At 41.1% G+C, this 27,494-nt stretch overlaps 1 protein-coding gene across 2 annotated transcripts in view; it reads right to left on the reverse strand.

The window, feature by feature from the left end:
• Window positions 1-27,494, reverse strand: part of LOC103176771 (ERC protein 2) — a 299,917-nt gene that overhangs the window by 79,806 nt on the left and 192,617 nt on the right. For both annotated transcript variants that reach the window (XM_007890526.2, XM_042339596.1), the window contains one exon: window positions 2,824-2,971. In XM_007890526.2, coding sequence (XP_007888717.1) covers window positions 2,824-2,971 — 148 coding nt within the window. The remainder of the gene's footprint in view (window positions 1-2,823; window positions 2,972-27,494) is intronic.

Consider the following 27,494-nt stretch of genomic DNA (forward strand, 5'->3'; position numbering starts at 1 on the left):
CCAGCCCGATATCTCGTGAGATTGAGGCTGGCGAGAGCAGAGAAAACAACCGAGAAGTCAATTATGTGGAACAGCCCACGCACGGCAGCTGAGTGTTTGTCAGTGGGGGGGAGAGAGAGCGTCAGAGATGCCTGTTGACTGACCACAGAGTGAGAAGCAAATTGTTAGTAGGAGGAAGCTGGACATTCACGGTGAGAGTTGGTGAGCAATTAAAGTTCAAACACAAACCGAGGAGAGTGTGGTTAGGAGAAACAATGCGCGCAAACAACTTAATGGGAACATAAATGGGATTCCAAAATAGACCAAATCAAGGGCGTTCACAATCACGTAAAGTAACGTGGCTTTAGCCTTTGAATCTGGAAACAATTAAGCACATTTTATGTCAATTGACGCACTTGCCAAACCTGGTATGCAAATACTGTGCACCTTCAAAGCATGTTAAACCTGAAACCCAACAATACGTGGAGTCTGTAGGCAGTCTCCCAGGGAGGGCAGGTACATTTTGTTTTAAGATAATATCTATGAATGAGTTACCTGATTGACATAATTGCGTTCCTTAAAATGTATGATTGAATACAAAATTGTTTGCCTACAAATACAGTAGCTTTAGTTTTGGTCAGCCGGGGGTCTGAAACAACCAGAAACCCATCCCCATGAGAGTATCCAAACCAAACAGAGTTCCGTGCATCCGACCTACACATGAAATTCCTGCACATTGGCATGGAATATGCACTTCCTTATCCAGCTTATCTATTTCTGGAAAGTATTTGGCGTAGGCTGGCAAGAGCTAAGGCTCAGGGACTTACCAACCTGCAACTAATACTCTTTGGAATTAGATAAACAGAATGTGTCCCTTCCTAGAGACCGTGCAAGTTCTATTAACAACACAGGGAAAGTTCTATGTATAAGTTGCACGGGTATGCGGAACTCTGTCAGGTCTAGATACTCTGAAAGCATAATAATAATAATCATCCTTGCATTTGATATAGCGCCTTATCACGACTTGGTCGCAGAATATACTGTGAAGCGAATTGACTGTGTATTTTGTGGGCGAAATGCGGCAGCCAATTGCGCACAGCAGCGTCCTCACAAACAGTCGTGGATGGAGCGACCAATTTATTGAAGGGTAGGTTTCTGCATGTGTCAGATGTATGATCGACCAAAAAAAACATTTTTTATCAATGAACTTTCCACAATTCCACTTGGGAGGATTCAAAATGGAGTTGAATTCGATGTTGGCAACTAAGAGCAACACAAGGTGAGAAATACCATGTTATTGATTTAATCTCACTTAAGTTTTAAATGACCAAAAATGCTCTAATTGCACCTTTTAACAGAATTTGTTCCAACACAGGAAATCATTACATACCAATGAGCTGATGAAGTAAATTGCAAAAAAAAAAGGATAATAATGAATGTTTAATAACCATAAAATTAAGTGGACAAGAAATAAAATCACAATTGATCCCAGAAGGAGAAAAGCAAGTTGGAAGAAACTATTTAATAGAGATCTTCAGAAGTAATGAACCTGTACCTAAGTTACAATTTACCCATGAATGTTCCTCATTATAATAATAATAATAATCCTTGCATTTGATATTGCGCAAGGATTATAATGGGATATTATATATAGCGCATAATATAATGGGATTCCTGCATTCCTGCCAACAATACTGCCATCATCGTAGTTTTCAGTGTATCCCACAATTGTAGGATACGCCTGTGTGCCTTGCAAATCCCCACCCAATGAGTTCCCAACCTAACAAGTCCTGTGCTTTGGCAGAGTAACATTAACCCTGCAAAGACCCAAATGGCATTTCTACATAGTAAAGCTCACTACTCTCTATACTAGATACAGACTACAGATGGGGAAATCTAGTTAATCTCCACAACGTTTGCATCCCATTTCACAATCCCTGTACTTTTCTGAACACAGATCAATAGACACTCATAATTGATTAAAATATGTTAAAGATCTGAAATTAGAGAAATCACAATATCCTGAATCATCTTTTAATTCTTAACTGGGATTAAAAAAACACAAAAAAAGCCACACTGCCGGGACTTGGAATTTTATCCTGAAACGAAAGCCTGCTTAGCTCTGTAGGTAACAGTACCTGCATTAAGACACTCTCCCAAAAAGAAAGGGATGTGCTCAGAGTGAGATTAATTTGTCTCACTTGTATCTGACAGGTTCTTTGAAGGACTACAGCAAACCAGCATGATCTGAAGTACCAGCAGCAACGGTAAATTCTTGCAGCTAAAGAAATCCCTTGTGAAGATGACAAAGTGCTTTCCTGTGGCTGAACAAAATCCAAAGCAAAATAAGCGTTTTCTCAAACTGTGCAGTTCATTCTCACTTCAATTCTCCTGGACCTGCTAAGGAGTGTTTGGTACTGATTTGCTGTTTGGTACTGATTTGCCAGTGTGGACCAGTTATAAATGTTAACCAATTAAGACATCAGTGGTTCCATTCCTGCAGCCATTTGCCACGGGGAATAATAATAATAATCAATCCACGACTGTTTGTGGGAAGCTGCTGTGCGCAATTGGTTGCCCACAAAATACACAGTCAGTTCACTTTACAGTGTATATTCCGTGAAGCACTTTGAGACATCTCAAAGACGTGATAAGGCGTTGCATCAAAATGCGAGGATTATTATCGTTGTTATTATTATTATTGTTAATACTATTATTATTAATGACCAAATGCACCGAAAGACCAGATCACCGTGAAAAATACAAGTGAAATACAGATCGCCGCTGCTCTTCTCTTGTAGGAAACGGATGTCGACCAACACGACGGCAGATCAGAGAGCTCACCTGCTGTTTGAGCTGCTGCACCAGTCTGTCCTTCTCCCGTTTCAGAGCCATCACTTCATCTTGTGTCTTCTTCTTTTTGGAGGCGGACAATTCTAATAAGGCGATATTTGCATCCTTCTCACTGATGGCCGCGAGTAAAGCTTCTTGTCTGCAACAAAAAAAACAAATCCACATCTGATCAAACGATTCTCAGGCACCTCGAGCTGAACTTTCTGCAAATAATAATAATAATAGTTTCCTTTCTCCTCTTCGACCGCGACCTTCCTGTCTGTCACCCTCCTATCCCTACCCTCCAAACTTCATTTTGAAGCTGTTTTTTTTTTCCCCTTTAAGTTCTTTGCAGGACTACCAAAAAAAAACCAACTGAAACGTTCAGACTAAATTTAACATTTACCAAATTCTGGACGCTCTCAAACACTACGTATAGAGTCAATCTAGATCCAGGTGGAATCTCGCCCCACATCTATTCCCAATTGGCTGTTTAACCAATGTTTGTTTGGATATTACCCTGTTCATGTGAGGCAAAGAGCTTTCTTTCCTAAATAGACTTTGTACGGTCCACAACATTGGCGAGTACCTATATGGCTGACATCACAAGGCGTTGCCTCAAACCTTTTGGATACAGTAAGATTCTGGGATTGGCCTGGACATTATCCCTCACCATGTGGAAGACATTGAGAATAAAAAAAAAACTTTTACACATTTATCAATTTCCGAGCAAAGTAACAAATAATATACTGGTGAAACCAACACAGAATGGAAGAAAGTTACACTTTGTTATACATATCTCAACTAAAATACATACTGAAAAAATGATATGATTATAAAACCCCTAACACCGACAACATCTCCAAGTGTAGCTATGTATGAAAACATGTTCCTTTGGTTTAATACAGTGAATAAATCGTTTTATTCATATTACGTTCCGATTGACCTTTTCTATCGACGTGAAGTATGTATTTACAGAACACTGGATTCAATATTTTCTGCTACGTTTGTCAGGAATTGGCATCAGTCGTACATTCAATATTTCTATAAACTTAAAAGCTTCTATTAATCTGTGACGATTTTGGCTTATTTGAGTTAGCACATTCTTGCTCTGCCTACAAAGGAGCACAGGTTAGCCGTTTCAGCTTTAAACTATTGTGCCAGAAAGATCAGATTTCATTGAATAAGGTTGATCGCTGCATCAACACTTGAGAGAAAGACAAGCACAACATTTCTGGTCTCCTTTTGCCTTAAAGATTGGGTATTTCTAACAAACGGAGGAACAAACAGTAGGAATTGTAACATGCAGTTTGGTTTTCTTTAAGGAAATTAGGAGAAAATATCCCCATTTCACACGCTTCTCCTAAGATCTTCAGGCTTTGTTGAGACCCTACGCTGACTTCTTATTAACTGTGAAAATCAAACCTAATTGACACCATCTTCAACAGTTTCTAGTCTAAACAAAACGCACAGCTTATTTAGAATTCCTCCATTATGTTTGGTAAGTAGTACTGGGAGCTTAAGTAAAAACACAAGTAAAGTTGCTATGAATGCTTTGTTCTCTCGACAGGGTTTTCAAGAGTCAGTTAAAAAATGGATTACAAAAGGAATATGTTCCCTGGTTTGCCCAGTCTACCACACGTTTAGGAACAGACAAAAAGCCTAGCATTTTGCTTATCGCACTGAATGGAATTGGTGTCCATCAGACTGTACTCCCGATTCCCCCAAATCCTCTTCGAAACCATCCAGTTAATGTTGGTCAGTACTCCCGCCCGCTAATATCAACCCGATGGACCAGCGAACAGCTGTACGACACATTTGGTCTCACCATCCCCCATGCGAAGTGCCTCTTTAATTAAAAATACTAGCCATTCTGACTTTTATTTCCAAAAAGCGAGAGCCATTTTTCACTATTTAATCCCTACTATAAGATTGAAAATAAACAACATTACTCTTCTGGAATTCAGCACCGTGTTTTTTGGGCGCAATTATCTGAAGAAAACATCTGGAATTGCCTAGTTTATTCAATTAACTAACGTCTAGCGCAGAATCCTGGCTCTGATACACTACCTAATCGTAACATTAATCATTTCATTCAACTGCCTCGACTTAATATTGCTCTGTCTTCCAATCCTTTCATTCTCGGGTTTATTCAAAAAGAATGTACCAGAATAAACAAGCAAAAGAGGGTAGGAGAATATAAATCTACAAAATAATGTATTGGGTTACAGAATATGTACTTAGCTTAAGATGGCCATAAAACAGCAAAGGTACGGACGGACATGTAGAGCGCAGTTTTTGGGGGCAGTTGGCACAGGGTAGAGAAAGGATTTTATATGTAATAGGGAAACTCAAAACCACAGAGAAAATAGATAAAACGCTGCTATGAAAAGGGCAACATGGAGCTGCTGAACACTGATAAAAAAAAAGGGGGTAAAGTGTATTATTTTATCAAACGCTAGCCTAAACAGCTGTCAAAGGAATAGTTCTTAAACAAATAGGTGGTGGGGTGGTGGGGGGGGGGGTAGAATGGAGACAGCATGTAGAGGGAGCACCATTAACATTTAAACCTTTAAGGCAGTGTTAACAAATGACAAAAGATAATGAAAAAGGGAGAGCGAAAGGAAACTTGAAAAAAATCCAGTCACCAAACAAGTGATCTTTTCAAGGTATTAAAGATAAATAGAAAATCAGTTCAAATCGGGACCCATAAATAGTAAATGGAGAAAAGGTCTGTGGAAACACTTTGACGCTTGCACACATACACACACACACAAGTAATTTAATATGTATTTAAAAACTTGTTGTACCCATGAGGATGCTTCATATGTGCATTGATTTTCTGGTGAGTTATATCTGATATATGTTCAGCTTTCAAACCCACAAAGACTTTAGCGTTTGAAAAGTTCCGACACCTGTAATGCATGTTTTAGTGGAGCTCCCTTTGTGCTGGAATAAAGAGTGGTAAAGGATAAAAACATGGAAGAAAACGAAAACCTGTCCCTTCTGATTATATCCGAGAGAAAGAAAACAAGAAGAAAGTCGCAGATTCTAACAAGAGGAGAAGAGCTACAGATTGGTCTATACATATTGCAGTTAGAGTGATATACTGTGTTAAAATTGAGTGGCATTTCTAGTGGATTAAATATTTATAATATTCAAAAGAGATAATAATAATAATAATAATCCTTGCATTTGATACAGCGCCTTATCACGTCTTCAAGACATCTCAAAGCGCTTCACAGGATACACTGTAAAGTGAATTGGCTGTATATTTTGTGGGAGAAATGCGGAAGCCGATTGCGGACAGCAACGTCCCCACAAACAGCCGTGGATTGAGTGACCATATTATTTTTTAAAAAATTTTGTTATACCTTATGCACATCACAACAGAGGAGCCAGTACCTGAGTGCAATATGGGCAATGTTAGTGGTGGAGGAGACAGGTTTTATGTGTTCTATATTCTCGGCACGTATGCAACTTGTCAGAACTCATGCAACTTTAATGCAAAAAGACGACAATGGTGAAGTCAAATCACATCTGAGATTGTAAAACATTTTGAAACGGAATTGATATTCGTTGCTTATTGCACTTCAAATAACGCTACTAGGGTGAAATATGATTACAACCCAGAGTCATACAAAATAATCACTCTTATCAGGAGCTCATAGTTTTGAGGTCTGAAATCTTATCCTGACTTCAATGGAACTTCAGAGAGAAAACATTTTTTGCAGCAGTTTGTAATAATAATAATAATAATGTCGTAACGTTTTCCATTTGGAACGTAAAGGCAGTTGCAAGCTAAAAGGTTTGAGTAAGTTTGACTAGAAAACAAGCAACCAAATGCGACAATATATTCCACAATAAGACCCCAATCTAGTTTAGCGAGGGGTATATTTATACTCAACATTAAGCCCTTGATAGACTCAAAGGAACTGGCACATTTAAAGACCCTGAGATTGAACCGAGTTTTTAAGGTTTAAGAGCGGTTTCAAAAGAATGCAAAGCTCTAATAAGAGCAATCTGTGCTCGAGGGGAAAACTGAATCCAGGCACACTATAAAAGACACTCCGGTATATCCTGGAGAAAATAGCAGCTCTGTGGCTATACAGAGAAACCGGCTTGTGTAAAAACATTAAAGCACCGTTTATTAAAATCACATGTAAATGTGTGAAAAGGAAGCAACAGACATTTAAGCAGGATATAGCGGCAATAAAATGAGAAAGCGAATCAAAGGACTCGATGGCAACGAGGCACAATTCTCGTGACAGTTAACAAGAAAAATATTTAGTTACATAAACTGATAGATCATAATATGGTTGTCCTGGCTGTTTATACACAGTTCACGCAGAAAGCTTGGGGAAGGCTTACTCAGGTAGAGCATATAACAAGAGCAGCAATTTTAAAATTTCTTCCAGATATTTCTCCACTTGTATTGCGTGCCTTCTAGGCTGTGATAAAGTCACCAGTTTTGCCAACATTGCCCTGGTCAATTGCAGCAACATAGTGTTGAATCTTTTTTTAAATACTTGCACGTTGCTTTCGTTATTGCAGGTGGAAAGTGTTTAATTCTATCCCCAGAAGCGCACTAATCTATCCACTGTTTAGACTGAATGACTAAACACAGGACTTCTGTAATGATTTGAGGCCAGAGTTTCACAATATGAGAACTACCAGTGCGGCGCACACAAAATTTAAGTCTACTCTCACGCTGTTACACCCTCTGCCAGGGCCTGGTGTATAGGGTCAGCTCCTCACACAGAGCAATATCACAATGCAATATATCAAGCTTTGTCAAGCCCACTGTGATTAATCATTCCTTCTCTATGGGAATGATCATCCATGGAAATGTGATCGTAACGAGGCTCAATTGCATGGGAGAACTATAATAATAATAATAATAATAATAATCCTTGCATTTGATATAGTAACTTATCACGTCTTTGCAACGTCTCAAAGCACTTCACGGGATATGCTGTAAAGTGAATCAATTGTATATTTTGTGGGCGAAACGTGGCAGCCAATTGCGCACAGCAGCGTCCCCACAAACAGCCGTGGATTCAGTGACCAAAAATTATTTATTTTTTTGAAAGGATTATTACCCCCGGAAAGTGATCCGCGAATCGACCAACAACCGGGATCCTACTGACTGCTGGTAAACAGCGCTGTGTGGAGTAAGGAAACTTGCCCAACATTTCGTCCAGCCCAGGAATCGAACCCAGGTCCTTCCTCTCGCTTGCCAGGCGAGCGCTCTAACCCTGAGCTGCAGGACTGCACTAGACTGCACAGTATTCTCAGAAGGCTCTGCTACATTGCTGGTAGATTTTAAGAAATTTTAATTGGATTAATAACGTGTCCCACCTCTGGAAGATCAGAATCCTGCACCAAAGCTCAAGTCACCCTGTCTGTCAACCACAAATTACACATCACGTCCTAATACTGTTCAAGGTTTTGCCCTTTCCCTTTCATCAGTTATGTATCCCCTGCTGCACAAGTCACATTCATTCGTTTGCAACCTACCTAAGTGGGATCTGGAGAAATCCTATGTAAAGCCTTCATTCAATGTCACAGAATTTCCAAACAATATCATTCTGGTCGAAATACAAACGTCCCGAAACACCACAAAAGGCAGCCAGAGAGAGGTTGATTTTGCAACAACCGATTTAAGAAAATAAACTTGCAAAAGTGGTTCACAGCAGACGGAGCCTGGCACTTGACAGAAACGTAACTGAGAAAGGCAATTATTTTTCTCAGCCTCTTGATGACATCTGAAGAGGACACAAACACACTCTCACTTGGGTGGCATTCTGGAAGCTCGAGACATTCTGGAGATTAAGTTCTATTCCACTTGATCTGAAGATTAACATTTACAAAGCCACACTGCCCCTGGATTTTATTCTAAATCAGAATCGGGGTCCTCACACAGAAAGGTCAAGATCCATTTGAGCCACGATGCCACCAGCCAGCTGTTCCCAGATTACACGTGGGATTAACCATTCACATCACATCATTAAAGAGAATGTGGACCCTGACATGAAACAGAGTCATCTGTCTAAACTCATCCGTCACCAGCAGCTTGGGTAAATCCAACACATTGTCAAGAAGGTCAGAAGATGAACCAATCAACACTTCCCCGATTCCCATCAAATCACTCAGAAGCTAAACAGGATCTTATGTTGACTCGATTCCTCAACCCCCGCCTGTTTGTGGGACAAACTGCTGTTATTCTGAGATTATTATTATTATTGATATTATTATTATTATTATTATGCTGTCGGAGAAACTCACAGTGAGATTGGTGAACATTTTCGCAATGCGCTAAATCACAAAGTCACAAAACTGAAATCCACTGTGAGAATTCCAAACTACAGCATTCTCCAGACAAACAGAAAAAACAATTAGAAACACGTTCACTCGATCTGTGCACCGAAGCAAGTAGGAAGTGGTAAATTCCCCGTACCTTGTGGCAATCTTCACCGCACAAAACAATTAAAATTCTTCACGTAATAGACAGATGTTCCAATTAGTGAGAGGCAATGTGGAATTAATTCTTTGTTTTGGGTGTCTTTCGTTTTCTGAGCTGAAGTCAGCCAAGCTATAACAATCTGTGTGCCTCGCCCACTTGCTGATTAAATTCTCCAAACCCCTTTGTCCAAGAGTAAATAATAAATAATAATAATAATCCCTGTACCTGATATAGCACCTTTCTTCGAGGAGGCTTTCCACAGGATTTACTTTACAAATTAGATTTATTGTGTATTTTGTTTACAGCAATGTCTCACAAATGGCTATGAAGTGAAAGTAGGCCGGTCACATGCACTGTAGTCATATCTCAGCTAAGATTGCTTTTTTACTCTCTGGTAAACACTGTTCTGTGGAGCGAGCAATTCTGCCATCACCCATTTTTTTTACACTGAATGTTGTCATTAATCAAATTAGCTCAATGGAAGACTTTCCTACTCTTTGCTAAATGTTACGATCGCACTTTTTTGTTAGAGGAGGTGTGTGTGCGTGGGGGGGGGGGGGGGTGGGAGTTGGAGGGTGGGGGGTGAGGGGGGGGGGGTGGGAAGAGCTCTTGGGAAGGAACTTCTAGAAACGTGAGTTATTTAATGGTTTTAAAATAGGTCATTCGTGGAAGTTTTTCTCAGTGCAAATCTCATCCCAGAATGATATCAGGTTAGCGTCACTTCCTTGCTTGTCATTTTGTTGGCTGGCAAATGGAAAGTGACAACAGGAATTCACTGCACTACAGAGGAATCCTGATAAATGTACAGCTTGCTTGCCAAGACATTTTTATACTTGGATCAGAGTTTCTGTAAACTCCAGATAAAAAAGGCCAGTTTGCTGATCTTCGTATTACAGCCCATTAATCATCCATTCAGCAATTTAATCCAAACAAAACCAACAGAAAACACTTAACAAAAAAATATATATTTTACACAGAAGTGATTTAAGGCTTCTAAAACATGCCATTGCCTCCAAGTGAAATCTGACAATAAATGGAGCGTACAGGAGCGTGTTTTAATTCAGGAATACATCAAGAATTATATGCTGTGGGAGTAAAGAAGAATTGAGATAGGATGTTGATCACAATGTTTCAATCAGGCCCTTCACTTAAGAGCCAGCTGTACGAACATCTGTAGTGTTCGGAGTTTGGTTGCACAATACGAGATGCATTCAAAGTAATATTTTGTTCAATAAAAATATGCCACATGGAATGAAGCAATAAGATAGTCAAAGGAACTCGAAAGCAGAAGATACGTAAACTGGCCCAAACCCTGAAGCAGGGAGTCTTTCCATCCAGCAACCGATACTGAATGTGACTCGATGAAATAACAGTATTTTGCCTTTGTACACAGAGCTACAAGGTGGCACCCCAATGATGACAACAACAACAACTTGCACTTGCACCGCGCCCCTCACACAGGGTAGCGTCCCAGAGTGCCTGACAGTGGCGGAGCATGAATATACTGTAAAGTGAATTGACTGTATGTTTTGTGGGCCAAATGCAGCGACGAACTGTGCACAGCAGCGTCCCACGAACAGTCGTGGATTCATTAAAAAATTATTGTTTTTTTGAGGGATTATTACCACCAGTTAGCAATCCGCCAATCGTCCAATAACCGGGTTCCTGCTTACTGCTGGGTGAACAGAGGCGGGTGGAGTAAGGAAACTTGCCTAAGGTTTCGCCATGACCTGCCCGGGAATCGAACCCAGGTCCTCTCATTTGTGAGGCGAGTGCTCTAACCAATACGCTACAGGACTCCTACAGGAATAGATTCCCCAGGTCACACACCAGATGTGACCAGCAACTGACTGGCTTTGCAGGACTCATCCAATAGCATTCTGCTCTATAATCCTAATCTAAGCAGATACCGCAAAACAACAGCAACAAAAGCGGTTTGCAAACCACTCCGAGTTCTTTAAATATTCCTTTCACATGCTTCTGTTAAACAGGTATAAACCTGGGACTCTACCCTGCATGAGGGGCGCTATAGAAATGCAAGTTGTTGTTGTAAGCGCCTGTCGTACAGGAATAGGGATGAAGGGATACTCCAGAAAAATCTTAAAACTTCCTTTTTTCTCTTCCAGATGCCGCCTGACTGACCGCTGTGCGCTCCCAAGCATTATCGGTTTGGATTTTGGGAATGAAATAAAAATCATGCGTCTGAAAGCAGATCCCCGACTGCTTTTACTGCACGTGACATTCAACCTTCATATCCTGAGGAGGAGTGCTGTAGCTTTGAAACCTCCAAGGACATCATCAAACTGTGCCTGCCTCAAAAACGAGCATTAAAAGCTGCTACTTGTGATCGCTCTGTGGCTAGACTCCCTTCTGTCAGAAAAGCAATGTGTTTTTCTAAACCTGCTCTATTTTAATAAACTGCTGCCTCGGCAGCATGTAATCTCTCTTACAGTGTCACAATACCAATGAGTTTTTGATAGTGCACATACATAACAAACACAACTGCTTTCAGCCATTTAGCTCACGCAGGACTGGTTTTATTTTATAATTGTTCCTAAGCTTTTTTTGATGAGCTTTAACGCACACGCAATATATCATTCAATAATCAGTGCAATTCAGCAAGCCCCACAACCAGGGATAGAGTCTGGTACAACTCTGAAGGTACCTTGCACTTTAAACTGAACAAACACTGGAAATGCCTCTTCTCACTGTAGGCGAACGACAACAGAGTGACGTAATGTTCCCTACTCCATTGTTGACCACAGTGAATTCCACTTGATCCCACCGTATCTTTGCGTGCAAGGTTCTAATTATTAACTACGGCTGCATGAAAGATGGCAGATTTTTTTTAAAGGATTGGATTTCCAACATGCTCAAATTCTGTATATATATTGGCCACAATTTATACTTCATTGTATTCTATTACCCAAATCCATTTTAATGAAAAATTAGTTGGTGGGGGTAAAAACTAACATTTTCTACAGCAAAATGCTCATTGGACTCCATTCTTCTAACTTATGGATAAATGCCAATTGGCACAATCATAAACAGGTCGTTCTTCTCTATTCAGCTATCAGTATTAGTCTCTGGGATATATCCCCCCACAGGCTGAAAAATACTTAAATGTTTCTTCTTCTGTCAGGAAAACCACGCACAAGTTGCAGTCTAATTTATTAACTGTACTATATCCATGACAAGTAGCATCAAAACCAGAGAAAAATGCAATCTGTATTGGATATAAAATGATTTATTAGTTGGGAATATTCCAAACATATTTTTTAATCTTCGGGTTCTTTTTATTCAAAGGCCTGGCTTGTGGTGAAAAATCCAATGCTATGTACAGAAAACATACAATGGAAACTGTGATTGCTTTGTGTTTATTCTCCCCTATCTCAGGAAATGAGTCAAGTTTGAGATAGTTAACACTGGCACTTTTATGTCGTTTGACGAAAGCAACTGCACATCTATATAATGAAAACCTGTGTGAAGAAACTGGAAACTAAGAATGTGTAAAACAGATGGGGCAAGGTATATGCAGATGTGAAGAAGAGAGAGAGAGAGTGAGAGAGAGAAAGAGGAAAAATAACTCTGATATGAAGCACTGCAAGTTGTACATTAAATTGGAGGTGAGAGATTAGTTCATACTGTATTAGCAATGCATTGGAGCAATTCTGCTTAACCCGTGCAGCAAAACTTTAATAGAGAATAAACTATATCCTGGATTTTGTCCAAATAAAAATCGCAAACATTGTCCAAACAGTGGCGATCGCATAAGGCCCATGAGGTTCAATGAAGCTGTTTCTAATATGCTGACTCTAAAGGCTAAGCAAAATTGGTCTGTCACAGCCATAGTTAACTGAGTGATGTGACTACTATAATAAATGTGTGTGTGGTAACCCCAAAGAACACATTTGGTTTAACTTTATTTTATTTAGAGTATCAACTTTTTCCGAGCAGTTAAGGCCTTTTTAAGAGGAAATGAGATTGCCTCTATAACAAATTTGCAGCTGTGGACGATAAACAGAAAGCAAAAACAGGTAAGACAGAGATAGAGAGTGTGTGTGAATATAAAAAGTGAATATAAAGAAGCTTTACTTGTGGAGCCACAAGACTGAGAGGTAACGAATGTAAAAGCTTGTCACTTAAGTGAACAATTTCCAACACAGAATTTAACCCACAAAATATACAGTCAATTCATTTGACATTATCTTTGTGAAGTGCTTTGAGACGTAGCTGATATTCTAAAATAAAAGTGTATCGAGCATTAAACATTCAGATTCCTTTGCTTTCTTCCCCATCGTGACGTGCCGAGGGTCGATTCTGATTTTCGAGAATTCTAGGTATCAAGTTCTTGAGCTAATTGATCGGGATCCCAACAAGTGATGCAACGTGCAGCACATTTACACAGCTTCCTGGCAAAAAAGGTTTCTGGTCATGTTTGGGAAGTTGGGGTAATTGTTTTGGGACTGGAGATAGCAGAATGCAGAGTTTGATGCTAAGATGTAAAGCAGCACAAAAAGAGCTGCCTTTATCTGCCTCCGGCTCAATCAGTTACCAACCTCAAATGCCCCAGACTCTCTCTCTCTCTCTCTCTCTCTCTGTAACTGGCCTAAGAGTAGTTACAAGTTCCCTTTTTAACGCCGTCCAAGTTGTCAACAGTTCCATCAAACCGCAATCAATGCATTTGTACAAAGAAATTGATGTTTTTTAACGTTAAAAAAAGATTGATGTCGGAAAATATATTCACAAAGAGAAGGGAGTTTCTCCCACTGTCCTGACCAGTATTCGGTGTTTTTGTTTGTGACTTCTAAGGTATGATCCATTCTTCAGAAACACATGTCCTTCAGCTAACTCTGACGTCTGCTTAACAAGCCACATTGCTACACGTTTGGTGGAGGGGAATTGTATTATTTTATTAACAGAGATGCACATCTATGAAGGGAATATCACTGGCCACCAAAAAAATGGGGAAAAAAAGACTTTATTACTACATTTGGAAGTGACATTGCAACAGATGTGCTGGAAGACAATAATACAATTCTGGGGCCAAATTAGATCCACAGATACACTTAGACCCGTGAGAGGAGAGCCCGAGGGCCTCAGGCTTAAAATGGAGTTGTCTCTAGTAAGATGGGAACTTACAATTTTCCTCAAGCAAATGAATAGCTTTAACAAATGGGCGAGTGGTACACATCTACACTTCCCCCCCTCTCTTTCGTCACCAAAAGGAACGATATGAGATGAGTAATATGAATGTTTTTCTTCCTAATCCAAAGTTGGTTGCCACATGCCATTCATCCCCACACATTCAAATGAAAGAAATGGAAGTTAACCAGTTTTTTTTAATTAAACATCACTGAAAACTGGCCAGGACACCACCACCACCAACAACAACAACAAATGGGATTTATACAGCGCCTTTCACATGGGGTAGAATGTCCCGAGGCGCTATGCCCCCAGAACACAATCACAGTGTATCCTGTGAAGCGTTTTGAGACTCTCGAAGACGTGATAAAGCGCTGTACCAAATTATTATTATTATTATTATTGTGGTTTGGGAATGTAAATGCACCACAGGCAACGACATTTTTTTTAAAAAAATCTTGCACGACAAAATGCAAGTCGACTGACACACAACCATTGAGAGCTGCATTTCAAGCAGCAACAAAGAATTGCAGAATCCGTTTGCAGCCTCCCTCGGAACCACAAGCTTAGGAACTTATTGCAAACATTAAAGAGCCAGATCTCGGCAAGGACCGGGGCTGTTCACATTTACAAGGTACCCAGTAAAAAGCCAGATCAAAGGAGGGCATTATTGGTACACTTTTCTCGATGCTGATCTCAAATGTGTCTGTTCGTATTTCAGACATAAAAGTGCGGCACATGAAGAAACATTTACACTTTTAGAAATGATTCAAAAAAACACATTAGCGTTTTTTTTTAAAAGAAAGTTCACCTATTGCATCTGTTACTTAAGAGGATGTGAAGCGAGAGAGAGGGAGGGAAGGAGGGAGAGAGAGAGAGAGAGAGAGGAGTCTGGGTTCCATAGTGCCCAGAGGGCCACAAAGCCTTTTGTCTTTGTTGTTCCTGCCAATTATGGTGTGCCTGGTTTATTTGATACCACAGTTCCATGGATGGAAGAGTCTGTGGGCTGTGAAGAACAAAATAGCAGGAAGTTTGGAAAAAAAAGGACTGCGGAATTTTCGGGTCTTTTTATCCTCAAGACTCACAAGAGGTAAAAAATAATGTCCTTATCCTGTTGAAAACTTTTCTGGCAGCCTCGAGTAACTCACATCGCCAAACAATCATCTCAATGTCCAATACCAAAGAAATGGAATAGTCACGAGGAAATTAAATTTATACCACATCCTGCAAAAACACTGAAGAAACTTCGCTTAATTGTTACTGTGAAATTTTTGTCTAAATGTATAGAAACACGCCTGTGTGAAAACCAGTCCCTACATCTCACTGAATCAGCTTTCAATAACCTGCTCGGCATTTATCATTCAGATCTTACACTTGCTCTTACACCTACACAATAAAGAATATAATAATAATAATCCTTGCACTCGATACAGCGCCTCATCACGTCTTCGAGATGTCTCAAAGCGCTTCGCGGGATACGCTGTAAAGTGAATCGACTGTAATATTTTGTGGGCGAAACGCGGCAGCCAACTGCGCACAGATATCAACTGGGGGAAAAATGAATGAATGAATTCTCTGTGAGAAACGCAAAGGAGCCTGAGACGATGCAGCACTGAGGAGCTTCAGTGAGTGGTGCCTAACCACAAAGGCCTCGCTTCCCTTCCTTTCCCTTCCCGGTTAGCTCCTGATTTCTGCTGTGCTGTGAAATGATGTGCCGAGCAGACCTGACACACACACACACACACACACACACATCCCCCGGCGGCTGATCACACTGCCCGCAGGAACTGTCTGCTCTCGGCTGGCCGCGGGCGATGTGATGGAAGCAAAAAAACACAAAAAACGAAACACGCGTCTTCCATAAATGATGTTAATGAAACTCCAAATTCACGCTTTAGAGAATAAATCTGAAATGGGTTTGTATTGTTACTCGGTGCTCCCCTCAGCCAACAAGCCGTGAAGTGGCAATTTGAGCAAGATGTGGAATGGGTTCAGTGTCGAGAAACGCAGAGGCTTGAGGCAACTTAGAAGCACAAGAGAAGAGATCGCTGAGCACAAGAGCGAGGGACTGATTGGCTTCACAGCCCCTGGATCCGCTGTGTAATACTGAAAGGACAGAGTCAGGTTCCTGTCCTGCTCTGAGGCTCCGTTTTAAAGAAGAGCATGTGGTCCGTGATTCCCTTTAGAGCTAACTCCCCGATGTTCGGCGTGAGGCCAGTTGGAGGCACTGAGTGGAGCACAGCAAGGAGGATGCCACTTACTTTCCGAACCCCCCGCCCCCCCCCACCCCTCTCCCCTTGCCCCCACCCCCTTTCCCGCCCCCCCCCCCCCCCCCACCACCATATACTGGCTGGCAGGGGAGACCAGGAATAAAGTTGGCAAAGAGCTGGGGGGCAGGTCATCAACACGCCTTCCCGAGCCAGAAAATACAGAGAGGCCCAGAGAGTCAGGATGAACTAAAACAAAGAGAGTGTGTACAGCATTCCAGGGCAATCCAGCAGCAGAGAATTGATACGCTTTGATTCACAAGAAAACACCAAACTCAATGTGATAAAAAAAATTTGTGCGTTAATTCATCTGCTTCCTTAAAGGACTTACGGTCACCTCCTGGTGGGATTTTACTCCGAGCAAATTCACTGTGAAGAATTCTCACATATGTCACAACTAAAAACTAAGTGGAATGTTAATGGAGAGAGAAAGAGAAGAGGGAGCATATTAAATACTATGTGCTGACCCTCTCAGACAGTCACAATATCATTTGGATTTTGTTTCTCTTTTGAAATAACCCGTCTATAATAAACTGTTCCACGTAACCTATCTGTGTGCATGAAATACTTTCAATCTAGCATTAATTTCCTCAGGATCCCCCAAAGTTGTACAAAACAAAGATTAAGGTCAATTAACAGGAAATGTTAAAGTAAATATAGCCCACACAATCTCCCTTAAGAAAATTGATGAGCAAGGCCTTTGCTTTCTTTGTATTAAATTACCCAGACACATTAGCTGAACAAAATGTTATGAAGTGAACTTGGGGAGGATGACAGTGAGAGGTTCTGAACTTGTATTTACATTTGAAGTTTTTTTTAAAAATAGAAGCAGCTGGCACGGAGGATAATTCAGATGATTATTTTTTATGTGCGGATGCACAAAACGTTTAACTAAGATATACTTGGGATAATAATCCCTTCAAAAAAAATAATGATTTGGTCACTCAATCCACAACTATTTGTGGGGACGCTGCTGTGTGCTATTGACTGCTGCGTTTCACCCACAAAATATACAGTCACTATACTTCACAGTATATTCTGTGAAGCGCTTTGAGACGTCTAGAAGACTCGAAAAGCGCGATATCAAATGCAAGGATTATTAATATATCCTGTGAAGCGCTTTGAGACACCTCAAAGACGTGAATAAGGCATTATATCAAACACAAGAATTATTATTCATTTCAATGAATATGCTGTAGCTCGCAGTAGGTTTCTTTTTGCTTTTCATTTTTACGTATCATTTCTAGCAGCCTGAGTCCAAAAGTTATAAATCTGAAGCCTAATTGATCAGAAAGCATTGCCAATGCAAATAAATGTAAAGGAAATAGCAATATTGCAAAATGTGTGGAATGTAAATTGTGAGGGGGGGGGTGTGGGTGGTACGTTCTTAAAATTCCCGTGATACTATCAAACATCCTGATGGCGACCCTCATTTCAAAACTCCATTTAGTTTGGGTAATTAAAGCTGAACAACTCATTGCTCATCCACACGGTCAGAAAGTGAGAATAACTAGGTCAAGACTGTGTTAAAAATCTCCTGCTGGGTTTCGTTCCACACGTTTTATGAAACCGAAAGCCGGAACTAAAGTACAGCCACCAGATTGTTTCTGTATGTAAATAAAATACGAATTCACTTCACAGGAGAAGGAGCATTGTTCAATTTCAAGTGCAAAACTGGCATCCACCCACTCTCAGCATCTGATACCAAAATAGAAAGTAGGATGATTAACTCGACAGACTGCACACAGAAAGAAAAGGAAGCCATCAATCAGTTCTAATTATTTGTTCTCTGCACCGAAAACACAGCAGAAATTGCGAGCAATTTGAGCAGTCACGTTTTTTCGCAATGGTCCAAAACTTGCAGGGATCCAAAAAGGTATAGTCACGTATCCACGAGCCATTGCCAGATTACATTAAACAGCAGTTGCAGAGGTGATATAGGCAATACACCCTGAGATCCAATCAGCAACACAGTATTCTTCAGACTTTGCGTGACCATTCTGAAGAGTGGCTGGTGGGGGGGGGGGGGGTCACGGGAAACACAAGGAGAATCTTCACACAGACAAGCCACTGGAATGGATGCTGGTCAAGTTTATTCTTTCTCCTTTTAAGAGACTTCCATAAGTTTACCAAAAGGATACCCGCTTGCGCAAGAGGTTTAAAAGCATTCGGAAGAGGTCCGTGTGCACTAAGCTAGAGGTGATAAGAGATGGACTGATAAGATGTGGAGAGAACTTACATTTCACAAGCTTTAGAATGTTTGTGGCTAATTACATTGTGAGATCTTACTCAGTTTGACCTCTGAAGAATCACTGTCTTTATATAAAAGAAATTGCACGTTGCTACATAACAGCAACAACAGCAACTTGCATTCATATAGTGCCTCCTCACGCAGGGCACAGTCCCAGAGAAACACTTGCTCTAATGGTTTGTCTCAGTGTTTGATGTTGGGCAACCGGACATCTCACTTATTTTCTGGTCTTTTCGTGAAGTCATTTCCAGAGGTGGAGAAAGCCGACATAGAACCAGTGTTTTTATGGTTACGTGATATATATATACATACATACACAGGCGATAGCACTGGATGTGTGTCAGAAAATTAAGAGAGATAGCTGTAGTGTTCTGTAGTGCTGGTTTGACGGGTGCTGCTTTAATTGATTTGGTGGTTTGCGTGGGGGAAGACAGCTTATTCTGGGAAAGGATGTTCCCATTAAAACTGGCTGTTAAAACGTTCAGGTAAACAGGGCAGCAACACGAGCTCACAAAGTGCAGTCGTGTGGGATGCTGTGTCGAGCTGTCACAATGCCAGGGCCATTGTCACTGCTGTCTGTAGTGGGTGTTATGTGACCTGTACCCTAAGCCTATATCTGACATTGTTATGTGCTTATGTCAGGTCAGACGTTTTTCCGGCACATTGAAGTGCTTATCAGGCTAATATACATTAGAGTTTGCTTCAGTCTCCTACCACGGGGGCCAAAGCATTTCAGGAATTTTGATCAAGAAATGAATTGGCTAAAATACAGAGTTTAGGTATAACACACAGACCACTTGCTCCCCCAATGGTTCAGTGGCTAAATACGTTGCTCCTCAGCACTGCTCTCTGCCCCCGGCTGGGAAGCACAGGGGCAGGGAAGCTAATTTTCTTTTGCCCAGCCGGGCGTCTGACACACGCGGAAACCCATCACCGTTGCTTAAGAGTCTCCAAACCAAACTGAGATTTCCCTCCATCCCACCGACACATGGAAATCCCAGAGAGAGATTGTTGGAATCAAATACGCTCTCTCTCTCTCTCTCTCTCTCCTTGGAAGGACGCATCCTGCTTATCTAATTCCGGTGGGTATTAGGCGCAGATTGGCGAGAGCCAAGGCTTGGGGGGGGGGTGCGGGGCGGAAGCCCAGAGTGTGTGTTGGGGAAACTGCTGGAGTCTAACCAGCTAAAACTTCACAGCTTGCCATTGATATTGTTGTCTGGCCAAGCTTTCCTGCTGCTTGTCCAACTAGGACCACCCTACAGGTAACCACAGCACTGGTAGCACTGCTCCCTTGGTCTTACTGGATAATGGCAGTTAAGAATAAGTGCTTGAGCAATGCACCAGAGTGAAGTTGGTGCCTCCAGGAGAGGAAGGAAGAGGAATGGGAAGAAAATCGGAAAGCTAAAAATAACAGGAGTGCTTTGTGCTTCAATGCATTCCAACTGTTTGCCAGGGAACTAGAAATGATAGGAAACTTGTAATTGCGAGGTAACAGACTGTGAAATGGTCGGAAAGATTCACACTTACATTGGTTTAATCGATTTAATGCTGTACGAATAATTCTTACTGGCAGGTAAGCATACGGAAAACAGAATATGAAATAGCAATAATAATAATCCTGGCATTTGATACAGCGCCTTATCACGTCTTCGAGGCGTCTCAAAGCGCTTCACAGGATACACTGTAAAGTGAATCGACTGTGTATTTCATGGGCGAAACACAGCAGCCAATTGCAGTGTCCCACAAACAGGTCGCGGATCGAGTGACCGAGTTATTATTTTTATTTATTTTAATTATAAATAATAGACTGCATCACTAAGCGAGGTGTAAATGAGGGAGACTTCCCGAGGACTGACACACGGCAAGCAGCTCGCTTTGTGTGGGTGCAAAACAAGACCAATAAGCAACTGTGGATTTCAGGTCCCAGCGCCCGGTGAGGATGGTTTGCTTGCGCGAGAGTTGCTGCGTTGGTGGAACATTCTGGAAAGTATCGATCATCCGTACGGCAAAATCATCGCACTCGCTCGCAGACTGATCTAAGGCACAGCAACCACTGCACCTGTGGCAGGAAATCTAACGGCCTTCACAGTAAATTATTTTTGCCTGGGAGCATTTAACTCTTTAAAAAATAATCAGAATCCAAAGCTGCGTCCTATCCCTTCAGACAAACCTTTTATCCCTGGTTTTGCACTTTGTACCTGAACCATTGTGATATAAAATCTGGTTTCAGACACATTTTATAAAATAAACAAACCCATTACATGTTCCCCACCAAATTTTGCCCAAATTCTTCTGATTGCGATTCGCAGGATGTTGTTGGTGCAAATTGGCAACTGCACGTGTTTACGTGACAACAATCAACCCATTTCTGATCGATGATATCTCATCAAATAGTAATAATCCTGGCATTCGATCCAGCGCCTTATCACATCTTCGAGACGTCTCAAACCGCTTCACAGAATATACTGTAAAGTGTATTGACGGTACATTTTGTGGGCGAGACATGGCAGCCAATTGCGCACAGCAGCGTCCCCACAAACAGCCGTGGATTGAGTGACCAAATTATTATTATTTTGGGGGGCATTTTCTTTTGAAGGGATTATTACCCCTGGAAAATGCTTCAAGACGTTTAATTCTACCTCTGATGAAGGACCACGTAAGTGTGAGCTGTAGAAGTCGTGGTAAGACGGAGCAATTGGTTGTACAGCTCGGTTACTGAAAGCACAGAAAAGAGAAGTGGTTTCAGCAGGACATTGGGTCACCGTACCTGTGTTAATGTTCCTTGACCTCTTGCTCTCACCAAAACGGTGCCATAGATAGACCACCCAAGATCTTTTATAAGGCAACGTTTTTAATGTATGGAAAGTAAATAACTAAACCAACATTAGTCACACATGCTCCGAGCTCTCCTCAGTCCCACCAAATAAAACTATTCCACTCTACTAATGGAAGCGATAATTAATCACTTCCAGGAGCAGAAGCCAGACACAAACTTTACAAAAGGGTCATTAGACTGGTCGGTGACTTAGTTGCTGGATATTCCGTGGATATTTCAGATATCTCTAAGTGTATTAAATTAGAACCAGTTACCCGCTTTTACTCTAGCAAGTTAGCAACGTTTTATAATCATATTAGGCAACAAACATTGCTGTTTAAGAATGCTAGCGCGGTGCTAATGGAAATCGATCGCATTTTATTTTCTACCATTTAAAATTACATGTTGAAGGCCAAGAATGCATTAGAACCGGGGCTGGAAAATTCCTTTTGCTAACTTGCCTGAGGGCACATTACTTTCTAGCTCTCGCGAACTGAAAACCTACTCACCAACTCGCTAGTAACATCAATGTGTTTATCTCTCCATCTTCAACCTGCATTGCTGCAGCTCTTTCTTTAGAAGTTCTTCCACAAGCCACATGACTAGGGCCTTGTCTGCACTGAAGGTCTGTGTCACGAGTGAATCAAATTTGTTTCTTCTGGTTCAAGATCAAGCAGCGGTTTCAGATGAATGAAGTGTTAATTCAGGAGTATTTTTTTTTGAAAAACCCAAAAAAAGTCTCTACAAATTTCCTTTCGTTCTTTCCTGCCCCTAACCATGTCAGCTCTACACAGTCCAGAAAAAAGCCTGAAGAAATCAGGAATCTTTCTGTGTAAAGAGCGTTTGGGTGATGGGTCAGGCAGGGGGGACGTGACGCAAGATACATGTTGGGACTCTGAACTGATGTAGTCGAGGCTGACACTCAGCACAGTGTGGGCAGAAGCGTTGTGTTGTCATACGTGCTTTAAGACTTCAGATGAGACGTTAAAGCAAGGTCCCCGTCTATCTGTTCAGGTGGACATTGAAGGTTCCTTGGCACTGTTGGAAAAGAGAGGGGCGTTCCTCTCGTTATCCTGGTCAACAATCCTCCTGATAGAATAAGGCATTTGCTTCATGACTTGACTGTGGGACATTGCTGTGCTAAATTGGCTGCTGTGTTCGCCTTCAGAACACATTTCACACTGTGAATAGAAGAGAGATGTCCTCCTATTGTGAAGGATGCTGTGTCAAATACAAGGCTTATTAACAACAACAACAACTTGTATGTACATAGAGCCTCAGACTTCATATGTGGAATGTTTCAGAGCAGTTATTATATTAACGTTAATATAACTAAGAGAAGCACTGCCCACTGCATTAGTGTGAAGTTTCCACTCAGCCATTCTTGAGGTCTCTCACAGTACGATTTCTAACTTAACAGCAAATTAGGGGCATTTTGTGTTTGCCTCAGACAAGAAGTCGCTGTGTTAAGTCCAGCTCTTAAATGCCATAAATTCCACATTCAATCGTTTATCACTCAGTGCGCACAGCACATTGCACACACATTGGTACATCATTTGCTTGAAGGCATATTCAGCTGCTAAAAATATTTGTGCTGAACATTTAAGAGTAAGCTTCGCTGTTGTAGAATGGGATCTACCTTTAACGCAAGAGGTTCAGTGTGAAGCTCCTGTTGTCAAATAGATCTCGACCAAGATGTAGAGTAAAGCTCCCCCTTCTCTACTCCAACAATATAACCGCGTTGTGTTTGGGAGGGAGATTTTACCAGTTCATTTAGAATAATGAACAGTTTAGTGTTACCCGTGGCTTCACACCCAGTAGGAACCTCCTGAAGACTGCACAGCCCCACTTCACTGGCCAAGAAATGAGCCTCGTTCCACCAGACCAGGCTGTGGATATAAACTCAGGCTCTCGCCGTCAAAGCGAAGTGTTCCAACCCACAGAGTCTCTCACTGTTGCTGCTATGTTTCAATATCAATCTGTGAATATGTTTCGCCCACAAAATACAGTCACTCCACTTGACAGTGTATCCTGTTGAGCGCTTTGAGACGTCTCGAAGACGTGATAAGCCTCTATATCAAATGCAAAGGATGATTATTATTATTAATATCATGTCCACAAAGCACCCTTTGCTTTGGCAATCGCATTTCAAGAAATTACAAAACTTCTTAATATAAGAAAACAAACGTCAGTTTAAAAAAAACGGACCTTTACATTTGGGATTACAATTAATACAGACAGTCGCTTCCACAGGTTTCCCTTTTAAGATTTTTTTTTACCCAAAACAGTCCGAATTTCAACAATATGAAAATTTTTCGAGCCTCCAATGGTTTGTGTTGGTTCATGTGTTGGTTCATGTGCAGGTCATGACGACGGCTGTAATTTTAGAGAGCCCAAATCCACGCACAGGTTTGAAACAAAAAGCCCAGCCTTAATTAATGTTTCGCTGCAAACATAAAACAATGTTGACTTAGTTTAGTGGTTCTACACCATCACTTTGCATCTCGTGTGACATTTTGAATTCCACCATAAAAGATGGTGCTGACTGAACTAGGAAAACAAGCCAAGCAGCCTGCGCTGATCACTGACTCCAAGTGCTGACATCATTTCCCAGTCCTACGTTCCCCAGGTTAGCAGTAGTGGCACGTCATTTCATCATAACACCATCTTTCTAACTTCACGCAGGACTCTCCGCAACACACTGTGTATGCCGAAACTATGCTAAAGTCAGACACTACTTGACAGAACACTGAGGGCAGTGTGTAAATGACGGTCTTGGTACTTATTCCATGGCCTAGATTATTGTTGCTTTCTACGGGCAACTCACAGTGCGGATTATCAAAGCTAAGAGGCAACATTGAGTCAAAACCAGTAATACAACCAGAGCTTGTGCTTGTATGTTTACCCGTGCCGTAAATTCACTCCGGTTTTATATTTATAAGGGTATTTAAGTCTAGTTATTCTAGGCAACGTGTTGTTCTGTTTTGTTAAGGTTACTTTGGAGGTAGTGTTTATATGTTGATTTTAATATGACATTATTGAAGTTTGTGTTTACACAATCTTTGTGACGTGGTAGTCCCTGTTGCAGGAATTGTTTGCATATTCGAGTTTACTCTTAAAGTGTGGGCCAAGGTTTTAAATAAGCAGAAACACAAAAATATGACTCGGGGCCAAATTTGCCACAGGCGCATAGTTTTCTTTCAAGGAAAAGCTGGGAAAGAGTTTGTTAGACTATTGTTTTGTATTAAAAACTCATGTGTTTGTTCAGCACAACATGGGTCATTGCAATGAGTGAATGATGTCTTTGACATGGCAAACCTCTAATTGTAACAAGTCCATACTCACTAAGTTTTACCAGATGCTACGAGGGGTTTGATTAACAACCACACTGGATTCCATGTACAATCTGATAATGATGGTTTTACTACTCAATATTAAAACTCTTGGTTTTTATAAAGGAAACATTATGTCAGCAAATTCAGGATCAGAATTTTAGGACTAGAGTTCACCTCTACCCTACTTAACATGGGATTTTTTTAAAGAGATATTATCCTCTTTTGCAGCCCCCCAAAGTATACAATTGTCAACATTTTATGTTATATTTTAAAAAAAAAGGACTTCACCTTGTAGGGATCAGGAATTTGCTGAATCAAGAATTCTAGCTGAAACTTCAACTGCTGTAGCAATAATAAAAGACTCAAGTCCCTGTAATCAAACTCTGATGCAGACCAAATGGAATACGTCTGTTAATGAAGGTTTCAGATATTTGTGAACATACTCAAAAAAACATTTTGATTTCACTGCACTTTACGTTAAATCCTACAAAGTGCTTTGTGACATCCTCCCGAGGTCAAAGGAGCTATATCGAATGCACGGATTATTATCATCCAATAAAAATATTTTCTAATAATCCATGGATTGACATAGCAAATTATCACCCTGAGATGTCTAACACAATGAGGTAATATAGTGAACGCTGATCAGCATGTAGACAAGTTCCATGAATATGCCACAAACAGCGATAACCAATCAATCTGTGTTTTTTTAAGAAAACAAACCCCGTCTGATCAGTACAAGGTATCTCCATTAAAAGATTAAGATTCAACAATATATATAGGACACAAGTGTCTTTAAAGCAGAAACCTCAAAGCACCACAAACTCATTTGTTTCAATCTAGGTTCTGCAATTAATAAAGCCATTTTGTTCATCTTTAAGTCTATGAAAATCACACGCTTTAAAGTTTTAGCTTTCACACAAGTGTCAATGCCAAGAGTTTAACCTAAGACTTAAAGCTTGGCTCCACTCATAAGGAATGCTATAGGTAAACAGTCGTGCACATTAAGAATGTTACCTGTTAAACAGAAAGAACAGGTGTTGCTAGTTCTCTGCTAATACAGTCAAATGAATTCTTCCAAGATCTCATGGCCATGGTACAGTGAGTAGCCAAGGCTCCAATGAGTTGGGTGGTCCTAGCTGGACAAGCAGTGGGAATACTGGCCAGACAGCAATATCAATGGCAAGCTACGTGTGGGTTTAGCTGGTTAGACTCCAGCAGTTACCCCAACACACACTCTGGGCTCCCCCCTCTAAGCCTTGCTTCTTGCCAACATGCGTCTAATACTTTCCGGAATTAGGTAAACAGGGTGCGTCCCTCCAGGGAGAGAAAGAGAGAGAGAGAGAGAGAGAGAGAGCATTCCATTCCAACAATCTCTCTCTGGGATTTCCATGTGTGGGTGGGAGGCGGGGAAATTTCGGCTTGGTTTGGAGATTCTTAAGCAACGGTGATGGGTCTCTGGATGTGTCAGACACGGCTGGGCAAAAAAAAAGTGAGTACTAACAGTGGTTATAAAATGCAAATCAATGACCTAACTTAAATATTTGCAAAAGTCAACTGGACATTCATATGTACACATTCAGGAAATCTATGCATTTCCTTTCGCTTTGTTTCAATGCACTGCATAGCTGCAAGGTTAGTCAACACAGCTGCAGGAAAGATGTCAACAGGCCATCAAAATGTTTTGTGTTGGAAGGCCAAGACTGCAATGTTAAAAAGCTATCGAGAACATTTTCGGCAGAGTCCTCATAGGGAAAACACAAGCTGGGTGTCTTACGCCCAGTGATGGCGATAAATATAGCAGTAAGAATGTGCAGGTTGAAGAACCACAGCACAAGTTTACGTGCAAACACAGAGAGAGGGGTCAGGATCCGTGTTTACCATTTATTAGCACAAGATGAGCAATGTTCCCCACCCTCATATTCATTGGCACAGAACTAAAACCTTCCTGCCAACAGGGCTGCTGATTGTCCTTCATTCATTTCACACCAGTATTACACAAGAGTCATAAACTAAGTTACTGGTGAACAGTGCACTCCAGGTTACAAGTACCTAACCTCATTCTAAAAGCGTTGTCCACAAATAAATCCTCCCCCATTTCTCGCACCCTGTGTGTCAAAGGCTGAGTCAAAGGTTCTGAACAGAGAGCTCCATTACATTCCAGTGGCTGTGACCACAACCGAAAATTTGTCACAAATTGGGGCTAATTGGGCAATCTCACTCTCACAAGGATAAGCCGAAGGATAGTTGTGAGAAATGGAAACGCTGCATATTTTGTGCAGGAAATCATTAAACTCTGCCTAACTCATGCTCCACCTGACCTGTGAGTCTGTATTATAACAATAGTAATCCTTGCATTTGATACAGCGCCTCATCACGTCCTTGAGACGTCTCAGAGCGCTTC

Source organism: Callorhinchus milii, unplaced genomic scaffold, assembly GCF_018977255.1.
Source record: "Callorhinchus milii isolate IMCB2004 unplaced genomic scaffold, IMCB_Cmil_1.0 Scaffold12, whole genome shotgun sequence".
NCBI lineage: Eukaryota > Metazoa > Chordata > Chondrichthyes > Chimaeriformes > Callorhinchidae > Callorhinchus > Callorhinchus milii.